The sequence below is a fragment of the Vulpes lagopus genome, chromosome 1, assembly GCF_018345385.1.
Source record: "Vulpes lagopus strain Blue_001 chromosome 1, ASM1834538v1, whole genome shotgun sequence".
Classification (NCBI taxonomy): domain Eukaryota; kingdom Metazoa; phylum Chordata; class Mammalia; order Carnivora; family Canidae; genus Vulpes; species Vulpes lagopus.
The window spans coordinates 179,577,808-179,589,898 of NC_054824.1; the positions used below are offsets into that span (position 1 = coordinate 179,577,808).

A 12,091-nucleotide genomic window follows, 5' to 3' on the forward strand; every position below is an offset into this window, starting at 1 on the left:
TCTGTGAGGTTATTGTTTTGGGACACATGTGGGTAATTTGGGGCCAATATTTTTTCAAATCACCTCCATACTGCTCTTTCTCCTCTCTTTCTGAAGCACCAATAGCACGTATGGTGACTTCCTGCTCCTCTTCCACGGATCTGTAAGTCTCTCTCTTTCTAATCATTCATTTCCAATCATATTCTCCTGACTTCAGGTTCACCGATCTTTTCCCTGTCGTGCTACACTGCTGTTAACTGCACTAATGGTTTTCCTTATGTTTGCTAGACACAGTTTACATACAGTAAAACTCACCCTTTTAAGTGTACAGCCGTATTAGGTCTGACAAATGCAAATAATCATGCAATCACCACAGTAAAGACACAGAAGACTTGCATTACCCCCCAACATTTCCTCATGCCCCTTTGTAATCAACCCTCCCCACCTCCACAACCCCCTTCACCAACCAGCCAAACACTGATCTGTTTTCTATCTCTATACAGTTGCTTTTCCAGAATGTCATAATGGGACCACTGCCCCTGAGTATGGCTTGTTTCACTTAGCATAATGCATTAGAGATTCATTCCTGTTGCTGCATGGATTACAGCACACTCCTTTCTATTGCTGAGGAGTATTCCATTGTGTGGATGTACCGCAGTTGTTTATTCACTCACCAGTTGAAGGACAAGTGGGTTGTTCCCAGTTTGGGGTGATTATAACTAAAGCAGCTGAATATTCTCACACAGATTCCTATGTGAGCGTATTTTCATCTTACTTGGATTGCTGAGTTGTATGGTAAATGTATGCTTAGTTTTATAAGAAATCACCAAACTGTGTTCCAAAGAGGTCATATCACTTTTCATTCTTAAAAAAGTGTATGAAAGTTGCAACTGTTTTACATTTTTACCAGTATATGGTATTTTTATCTTTTAGCTTTTAGTTTTTGTTTTTTTAATTTCAGCCATTCTAATAGGCATCTAGGTATCTCACTGTCATTTAAATTACATTTCTGTAATCGCTAATGATATTGAGCAACTTCTCATGTACTTTTTGCCATCCAAATATCTTCTTTGATTAAATAGATAAATGTAAACATTTTGCCCATTTAAAAAAAATGAGCTGTTCTATCTATCTATCTATCATCTATCTATCTATCTATCTATCTATCTACCTACCTACCTACCTATCTAGTCCATTATTAGGCATGTGTTTTGCAAATATTTTCTCTCCAGTCCATGGCACTTTTTAAAAAATTCTTTTAACAGTGTTGTGTGACAGCAGACATTCTGAGCTCTTAAAAAGTCTGTCATTGATTTTTTTTCTCCTTTAAAGGATCGTGCTCTTATGGTTGTATTTAATAAATCTTTGGCTAGGTCACAAACTTTTTCTGTTTTCTAATAAAACTTTTTTAGTTTTGGATTTTACATTTACATCCATTATCCATTTTGAGTAAACATTTTTATACTGTATTAACATGAATTAAGGGTTCTTTTTGATATTTTTGAATATTTATGTCCAATTATGCCTGTACTTTTATCATTTTTCCATTGAATTGTTTGTGCAACTATGATAAGATCAATTGGACACATCTGGAAGGGTCTATTTCTGGACTATATTCTGTTCCATTGCTCTATATACCCTTTCGACAATACTACACTGTCTCAATTATATGCTTTAATACTATATTTTATAATTAAGTCCTGAGACCAGGAAGAATGAGAGTTATAAAATTATTTTCAAAAATGCTTTGAGTATTTTGTTTCATTAGTTTTTTCATTAATTTTAGATTCAGCTTGTCAATTTATATAAAAAATTCTGCTGCTTGGGCACCTGGGTGGCTCAGTGTTTGAACATCTGTCTTTTGCTTAAGTCATGATCCTGGGGTCCTGGGATTGAGTCCCACCTACATCAGGCTCCCCACAGGGAGCATGCTTTCCCTCTGCCTATGTCTCTGCCTCTCTGTCTCTCATGATAAATAAATAAAACCTTTAAAAATTTTTTTTCAAATAAAAAATAATTTAAAAATTCTAGGATTTTTGTTGGGCTTGTGAATTTATAGATCAACCATGGAGAATTGACATCTTTATTATACTGAGTGTTCTAATTCATGCTACCAAATTTCGATTTATTAAGGTCTTCTTTCTTTTATTAAGTGTTTAGCTGTTTTTAGCCATTCAAATCTTGCACATGTGTTGTTAGATTCATACACAAGTATTTATACAAGTTTGAAGTTGTAAATGGTACTTAAAAATTTTGTTTCTAATAGTTTACTGCCAGTATGTAAACATATATTTGCTTTCTATACATTGATCTTGTGTCTTGCAAACTTGCTAAAACTTCAGTATTTCAAATCTTCTAAATAATCATCTCAAGGATTATATTTTATTTCTTTCTTTCCAGTATGCTCCTATTTCTATCTCTTGCTGAAGGTTGAATATGATACAATGCTGAATACAGTGGTGACAGTAGATATACTTGTCTTCTTCCTACCTTAGGGGGAAATAAATTCATCTTTCTTCATTAAATATAATGCTAGCTGTGGCATTTTTATCAGATTGAGATAGTTCTGTTTGATTCCTAGTTTGCTGAGAAATGTTATCATGAAAAGATTAGTCAGCTGCCTTTTTTTAAACTTCTATTAAGATGATCATGTGTAGGTTTTTTTCCCCTTCTATATAGTCTTGAGACAATATATTGTACTGACAAATATTTGAATATGAATCAACCCTGCATTCATGGAATAAACCTTACTTGATTATGATGCATTTTTCTTTTCATATACGAGAGAATTTGATTTGTTAACATTTTGTAAAGGAGTTTGGTTCTATCTTTATTATGGATATTACTTATAATTTTCTTGCAAGGTTTTTGTTTGGTTTTAATATCAGGGCAATGCTGTCCTCACAAAATGAACTGAGAAGTAGTCTCTCTCTTGTATTTTCTTGAAAAGTTCGTACAAAGCTATTATTTATTCCTTCATATTTGGCAGAAATCCCCATTGAGGATATAGGATCTAAATAATTCTTTTTGTGAGAGGTTTCAGTTGTCAAATTAATAGGCATAAAGTTGTTCCCTTATTATTTTTTAAATGTCTGCAAGATATTTAGTGATGTCCTCTTTTTCATTATTGATACTACCAATTTGTATCTTCTTTTTTCTTGTCAGCCTGGATAAAGAGGTTTATTCATTTTATTGACCTTCTCCAAGAGCCACAGGTTGGTTTTACTGATTCTCTCCATTTTTTTTTCTTTTAGTTTTGTTCATTTCCTCCTTTATTATTTCTTTCTGTTCCTGGGTTTTGAGCTTAATTTCTTCTTTTCTAGTCTCTTCAGGTGGAAGCTTGAATCATGGGTTTGAGACTTTTCTCTTTTTCTAATATAAATATTTCAGGCCATAAATATCTTTCTAAGCAATGTTTTTGCTGTATCCCACAAAGAGTGATATTTTGATATGTTGTGTTCCTCATTTTTTTTTCAATTCAAAACACTTTCTAATTTTCCTTGTGACCTCCCCTTTTACTCTTGGATTGGTAAGAAGTATCTTGCATAATTTTCAAATATTTGGGGCTTTTATAGAAATTTTTTATTTCTACATTCACTCCATTGTGATCTGATATAATCTGCACGATTTCAACTAAAAAAAATCTTTAACTATCATATTTTGATATGATAGTTAAACTACCATAGAATATGGTATTAAAGGATGTTCTATGAGAACCTGAATAGAGCAAATACTTTGCTGTCATTCAGTGGTCCCTTTCTTCCAGAAGTCAATCCCTTCCATAGTCTCTCTGCTTTTGGTCACTCTCTACAACCTTACACATTATTTTAAACATGTTTTGTCCAGAGTTTATCATTCTTATTTGTGAGAGTGTTAGTCTTTTACAATTTGCTCTACCATTTCCTGTAGCCAGAACTCTCAGATTTCTTGTAATACAAGATAAAACTTACTTTTAAGCCAGTTTATGCTGAGCTTTTTGATGTTTCCAGGAAAAAAAAAATCCTACCTCATGCATACATACAGGAGTATTTCACAATGTATTAATTAGAATGCCAAAAACATGTATGGTAAAGGCTGGGGAGTTCTATAAATAGAACTACTTTTGAGTCACTTTGACCAACATTAAATTATATTAGGGGAGCCTCAGTGGCTCCATTGGTTAAGCATCCAAGTCGATTTCAGCTCAAGTTGTGATCCCATGCATAGTGAGACAGAGTTCTGCACTAGGCTCCCCACTCAGTGAGGAGTCTACTGGAGATTCTCTCTTTCTCTCCTTCTGCCGCCCCTCCCCACCTTGCTCTCCGCGCCCCCCCAAATAAACCTTTAGAAAATTAAATTAGAAACCAATTTAATGGGAGGAGCAAGCACAGGTAGCTGTTTTATTTACTTGGTAAGTATTTACCAAATATTTCCAAAATATTTACAAATGAAGAAGGAAAGAAATGGAAATATTACCTTTACATTCAGGAGGGTTACTACTCCATTCACCATCGCCAGAACAAATAAGCTTACTGTCTCCAATAAGTGAATATTCATCTGTTCCTTGTGAATTTTCACAGCTGTAAGTTACCACTTCATTATATTCAAATTCATCCTTGTGGCTATCAGTATATCTTCCATTTGCTATATTTCCAGGTGGCTGACACAGTATCTCTTAAAAAGTAAGAATAAAAAAGGACATGAAAGGCAGAAGGAAAGGAAATGATTATGATACCTTCAATAAATTCATTAAGGCATGAATTCTACAAGCTAGCTATAAATCCAATATCCATTTAGAAGAAAGTTTCTGTGAGAAAATGTATTATTCCAAATTCAAACCAGTAATGTAGACATGAAATTTTAGAAGAAAACCTTTTTTTTTTTTTTTTTTTTTTTTTTTTTTAGAAAACCTGTTTTCTTAAATACTTATATAAGATCTCTATATAAAATGCCTGTGTTTATCTGGAAGGCCATTTAAGTTCTCATTATAAGAGATGCTGACAATTTATAAACAAAATCTTTTTAAAAAGAGAGAGGTGCTGACACTTTAATGAGAAAATATGCTTGTGATTAAAAATAAAACTCAGTGCTAGTTGAGAAATGCTTTATAATTTATAAGTCACTTGACACTTGAACAACGTAGGGGTTAGGAGAACTGATCTCTTCATAGTTGAAGCTCCTCATATTTCTTTTGACTCCTCCAAAATTTAAGTGCTAATAGCCTACTATTAACCAGAAGCCTTACCGAAAACAAAGAGTTGATTAACACATATTTTATATATGTATTATATACTATATTCTTACAATAAAATAAGCTAGAGAAAAGGAAGTGTTATTAAGAAAATCATTAAGAAAATACATTTATAGTGCTGTACAGTTAAAAAAAACACAAATAAGTGGACCTGCATAGTTAAAATTTGTGTTAGGGGTCAACTGTATATTCATTCACTAAATTAGTAGTTCCCAGTATCAAGATATTACTGTCTCTTTTTACTTTAATCCTTATGTGTCTACAGTGAAATTATCCAGATACTACAAATTGAGTGATAGCACAACAGACTGAACTCAGACATCTTCCTTTAAGCCAGATTTTGAAGAGATTTGCAAATTGTAAAGCAATGCCACTATTCTTTCCTTTGGAAAATTCTGCTTTTTTAATAAAAAATATGTGGCAATATTAATATGCATTGAGCTTACAGTTCTTAAAAGTGAATTAATAATTATTTTAGGGCACCTTGGGTGGCTCAACGGTTTAAGCACCTGCCTTCTGCCCAGGTGTGATCCTGGAGTCCCAGGATTGAGTCCTACGTCAGACTCCCTGCATGGAGCCTGCTCCTCCCTCTGCCTGTGTCTCTGCCTCTCTCTATCTCTGTGTCTACCATGAATAAATAAATAAAATCTTTTTTTTAAAATTATTTTAAAAACTTCTAATTCCATTATAATGAGTACCAGTAGACATAGCCCACATAAAGAAAAGCTCTCTGTGGTTTCTAATTTTAAAGCATAAAAGGATCCCAGCAACAAAATTTTAAGAACTAGTATTCTAGATTCTAACAAAAGAATATACTTACTTGTACACAGTGGCGGATCATCACTCCAAACCACTTTATTACTGTCAGTACTAGAAATTTCACAGTATAGACTTTTTTTTCCAACTAACCGAAAACTAAATGAGAAAAGAAAAAGTTATTGGATTCGTTAGCAGTTAACAAGATGTATATAATAATGAACGCAAATTTTACATGGTTGTTTCTCTGTGCTACAGTAGTTTGTGGCAGAAGTTCTTTGAAGGGCATATAATGAGAATGCTAGCAGTATCTATAATTTAACCAAAAAAGAGTTTCTGCATTTAAATAAACACTGACCTAGAACTAAGACATCTAAATAAATCTGTCCTGTCAGTCTGGCCACTTTGCTATCTCCAGGATTCACCTTATACATTTACCTCTATGCCTATGCTCCTGTCATTCTTCTCCGTAAGGACAACAACCAAGTAGAGAGATTAGGCCCTAGAGTTTACCTGCCTGGATCTGAGTCCCAGATCCATTACTCGCTTTCTATTTGAGCTCAGGCAAGTCCCTTACTTTTTCTCTCGCTCAGCTTTCTCATCTATGCAAAGTGGATGACAGTTTATACCTCAAGGGGCTGTTTTGAGGATTCGATGAGCTTGCATCTGGCATATATTGAGTGCTAGGTGAGTTTTAGTTCTTACTGATGATCTTTGGAGTATCTTTCTAGGAGTAGCTCAAGAATATGCCTATTCATTATCTTCCCTGATGATTTAAATTCACAGTACTCTCTTCTCCTTCTGAGCTCTCATTGTAATGATCATGAATCACTTTATTTGGCATTTCTCATTTACTATTTTCCTTTGACAATTCTCTGTACATATTTTGTTTCTCGATAAGGCAACAACTTCTCTGAGGAGAGAATATGTCTTAGATGTTTGATATTCCCTCAAAGTGCCTAGCATGCTGTCTCTATTAACTACATGTATACCTTGCTTTATTGCATTTTACTTTATTGCATTTTGCACATACTGTATTTTTTTTTTTTACAAATTGAAGGTCTGTGGCAATTCTGCATCATGCAAGTCTATCAGAGCTATTTTTGCAACAACATTTGCTGACTTCCTGTCTCTATGTCAACAAACTATTTTTAAACTAAGTTATGTACATTGTATTTTTTAGAGAGAATGTTATTACACATTTAATAGACTACAGTATGGTATAAAAATTAACTTTTCTAAGCACTGGGAAATCAAAAAATTATTTTCACTCTCTTTTTTGCAATATTCTTTTATTGAAGTGGTCTGGAACCAAACCCCTAATCTCTGAGGTATGCCTGTACAGACAACATGCTCTAATATTTCTACTTCATCAAGTTAAAAAATAGAGAATGAAATTACCTGTACACATTTCCAGTTGACATTTCCCCCAAGGCTCACTCATTATTTCTCTATTATTATGTATTAGGAGATGATTCTGGGACAATAGGAAGGTAGTTAACACCAGGAATCTATCTCCCCATCTAAACAATAGTTGTACTCTAAGAATCTATGCAATGTAACTATTTTGGAACTCTGAACTCTGATGATGGCTGACAACTTCCAAGGAAAGACTAGGACAGGTAAATTGCATTGATTTCAGTCAATATCATCTTCACACAGTGTCAGGTATGCATCTCCCACTCCCAGAAGGCAGGTGTGTATGTGTTCCTGAACCAGCTTAGAAGCAGTTTGGGTGAGCCGGAGGGAAGGGCAAAAAGGACCCTGTCCTCCAAATATTGGGAATCTGTGCTTTTATCACTGAATTCTACTTCTGATCACAGAGAAGCAGTCAACGAGGTGGGCAGCCACTCTTGTAAGCCTCTTTTTAACAGTCTGAAGTGACTATCCCTAACTCTTGTAAGTCTCTTTTTAACAGTCTGAAGTGACTTCCAGAGGATTCAACTTCCATTATCCTCTGCTCTCCACATCATTTTTCACCTTTTCCCTCTCAGGAGCCAGACAGTGAAGACTAAAACACTGAAGAACAACTGCATATGTGGGGGAAATTAAAAGTGAGTGTGCATGACCAGGGAAAGGCCCGAGACAACTGAAAAGACCTTCAGTTTACATGTCAGGCTGATCCTTGGCCCAGACATGTGCTACAACAATAATATAAAAGAGCAAGCCCTAGGGAAAGGGTAGAATCGGATTTCCAGAATTACATTAGTAGATTCAAATGTATAGTTCAACAAAAATTACAAGGCATAAAAAAAGAGGTAAGTTTGGTCCATTCAAAGGAAAATGTAAATTAACAGAAATTGCCCCTAAAAGTCCTAGCAGCAGATCTACTAGACAAAGACTTTAAAATAACTGCCTTAAAGATGCTCAAAGAACTAAATAAAGAAATGTAGAAAGTCAAGAAAACAATATGAGAACAAAATAGAAACATCTACTAGGCGACAAAAAAACCTAAAATGAAACTAAAGTGAAATTCTGGAGTTGAAAAGTTCAATAATTGCAATGAAAAATTCATTAGAGGAATTAAATACAGATTTGAGGATGCAGGAAAAAGAACTGGCAAACTTGAAGAGAGGGCAATGGAAATTATTGAGTAGAAAGAGAAAAGACTGAAGAAAAGTAAATAGCAAAAGGGACTGTTGGGACACCAATTAGCAGACCAAGACATACACTGTAAGACTCTCAGAAGAAGATAAAAAGGGCACAGAGAATATTTAAAGAAATAATTGCTGGAAACTTTCCAAATTTGATGAAAGATGTGATTATAAATATCTAAAATGCTCAACAAACTCCAAGTCAGATGAACTCAAAGAGACCCGTAGTAAGACACATAATAATCAAACTTTCAAAAGACAAAGAGAGAATCTTGAAAGCTAGAAGAAAGAAGTGAATCATCACCTAAAAGGGACCCTAAATAAGATTAGCAGATTTCACATCTGGAATGTGGAGCCCAGAAGACAGTGGGCTAACCGAATGTTCAAAGTATTAAAAGAAAAAAAATCTGGCAACCAAAATTCCTTTACCCAGCAAAACTGAGTCAGCTTTCAGCTCATGGTTGCCTTATACTGTGAATGGTGGCACAGTCAGCATGATGCTCTCCAAGCAGGGACCTAAACAAATGGCAGGAGTCCACAGGGTTTAGAGCCTTGAAATGGGGTCGCACTCCTGAAATAAAAATGCTGGTCACAGGCTGGGTGAGCATGGAGAGAGGACGGAGACCAGGGAAAAAGGAGGAATTGACTGCTTTTCCCTGAAGGTGTCCTGAGGAGTGGGCCCTCCAGCTAGAGGCTGGAAATAGAGAGGCTAACATTTTCATTCTCATCCTCTAACACGATGTGGAAAGCCTTCCGGAAACAAAGCCATACAGAGCGATCTGGAATAGATTACTTAGCCTGGATCCCTGGCAAGGGTGGTACAATTCTGCCTTAGAGAAAGACACATGAGAATCAATGCAACAGGCCCCTCCCCTAGAAGATCAGCAAGCACATCCAGTCAAGACAAAGTTTACCCATCATTGAGAACTGTAAAACTCCAGTGCTATGGGAAAATAGGACATAGAATTCAGTTTTTTCCCCAAAATTCTTTAGGCTTTCAATTTTAATTCTTTTCTCTTTCCTCTTACAATAAATTTCTTATTTTATGAACTCTTTTTTTTTTTACAGGATCTTCTTTAATTTTCATCCAAAATACACCTAGAATCTAGTGTATGCCTCTGTTCTCTTCATCTTTCTGATTATATTCTTATTTCTACTTTTTTGTTGTTTTTTTTTTGTTGCTGTTGTTTTCTTTCGTTAAGGTTTTTAAAAATTTTCATCTTTATAATTACTCTCTATCCTTTCAATGTATTAAATTTTACTTCTGTATATATGCAAGTTTTTCTTTCTTCACAATTTTGAGATGTAGTTTCTTCTAAAAAAACCAACCAAAATACCCTCAGGATATAGTATATTACTCTGTTTTGTTCACCTATCTGTTTATATATTTTTTTCTGCTTGTCTTTTAATTTTCATTTTTACAGTTACATTCTATCCTTTTATTGTATTTAACTTTACTTTTGTACATATATAAGTTTTTCTTTCTTTAAAATTTGGGGATCTGTTTTTCTAACAAATGGACCAAAATGGGATGCCTGGGTGGCTCAGTGGTTCAGCATCTGCCTTCGGCCCAGGGCATGATCCCTGAGTTCCAGGATCAAGTCCCACATCAGGCTCCCTGCAGGGAGCCTGCTTCTCCCTCTGCCTATGTCTCTGTCTCTCTCTCTCTCACGAATAAGTAAAATCTTAAAAAAAACAAACAAACAAAAAACAAAAAAAAAAAAAACAAATGGACCAAAATACAGGATCCACTGTATTGCTCTATTCTCCCCAACCTTCCTTTTTCTTAAAAAAAAAAATTATTTATTTATTTATTTATTTATTTATTTATTTATTTATTTCAAAGCTCTTCTGATTTGTTTAGTGTATATTTCTCTGGGGCTGTTGTTGCCATTTTAGTATTTTGTTCTCTCACTAATTTATTCATCCATGCACAGAATGACAAGATGGAAAAACTTACCTCAAAAAAGAGAACAAGAGGCAGTACTGACTACCAGGGACCTAATCAGTATGGACATATATAAGATGTCAGAACTAGAGTTCAGAATAATGATTATAAAGATACTAGTTGGGCTTGAAAAAGGCAGAGAAGACATTAGAGAGTCAAAATCAAAAAGCCTATTAATGAGATGTGATAAAAAATAGAGGCTCTAGCTGCTAGGATAAATAAGGCAGAAGAGAGAATTAGTGATATAGAAGACAAAATGATGGAGACTACTGTAGTTGAGAAAGAGAAAAACAACTACTGGATCACGAGGGGAGAATCTGAGGGATAAATGACACCATAAAGCAAAACAATATTAGAATAATTTGGACCCCAGAAGAGTAAAGAGAAAGAGGGGCAGAAGGTATATTGGAGCTAATTATAGTGGAGAGCTTCCCTAATCTGAGGAAGAAAGCAGACATCCAAGTTCAGCAGGCACAGAGAACCCCTTAAAAATCAATAAAAATAGGTCAACACCCCAACAAATAATAGTGAAACTTGCAAATGTCAGAGACAAAGAAAATCCTGAAAGCAACTCAGAATAAGAGGTCCATAAACTACAAAGGTAGAAACATTAGACTGGCAGAAGATCTACTGACAGAGACCTGGCAGGCCTGAAAGGACTGGCATGATATATTCAGGTTGCAAAGTGAAAAATATGCAGCCAAGAATACTGTATCCAGCTAGGATGTCATTCAAAATAGGAGAGATAAAAAGCTCCCAGGACAAACAGTAACTAAAAGAATTCCTGATCACCAAACCAGTCCTGCAAGAAATATGAAAAGAAATCCTTTAAACAGAGAGCCCTAAAATCACAAAAACCAGAAAGAAACAAACACAATACAGAAAGAGTGACTTTATAGGTAATGCAAAGCACCAAATTCATATCTTTCAATAATTACACTGAATGTAAATGGATTAAATACCCCAATCAAAAGACACAGGGTATCAGATTGGATAAAAAAGGAAGACCATCAATATGCTGTCTGCAAGAGACTCTATTAGACCCAAAGACACCTCCAGATTGAAAGTGAGGAGGTGGGAAAACTATTTATCATGATAATGGACATCAAAAGAAAGCTGGAGTGGCAATCTTTATGTCAGACACGTTAGATTTTAAACCAGACTGTAATAAGATGAGGAAGGACATTATATCATAATCAAAGGATCTATCTAACAAGAAGATCTAACAATTATAAATATTTATGCCCCTAACATGGGAGCAACCAATTAATAATGAAACTAAAGAAATACATTAATAATAATACAACAATAGTAGGGGACTTTAACACCCAACTCACTGTTATGGACAGATAATCTAAGCAGATTAATAAGGAAACAAGGGCTTTGAATGACACATTGGACCAGATAGATCTCACAGATATATTCAGAGCATTCCATCCTAAAGCACAGACTACACATTCTTCTTAAATGCACATGGAACATTGTCCAGAATAGATCACATGCTGGGTCACAAATCAGGTCTCAACTGGTACCAAAAGACTGGGACCATTCACTGCATATTTTCAGACCACAATACTTTGAAAC

The 12,091-nt window shown here is 34.8% G+C and overlaps 1 protein-coding gene across 1 annotated transcript in view; it reads right to left on the reverse strand.

Moving 5' to 3' along the window:
• Window positions 1-12,091, reverse strand: part of LOC121492804 (membrane cofactor protein-like) — a 44,524-nt gene that overhangs the window by 19,330 nt on the left and 13,103 nt on the right. Inside the window, exons 4-5 of the mRNA XM_041757990.1 lie at window positions 6,030-6,124; window positions 4,435-4,632 (exon numbers count right to left, since the gene is read on the reverse strand). Of these exons, the coding sequence (XP_041613924.1) occupies window positions 4,435-4,632; window positions 6,030-6,124 (293 nt within the window). The remainder of the gene's footprint in view (window positions 1-4,434; window positions 4,633-6,029; window positions 6,125-12,091) is intronic.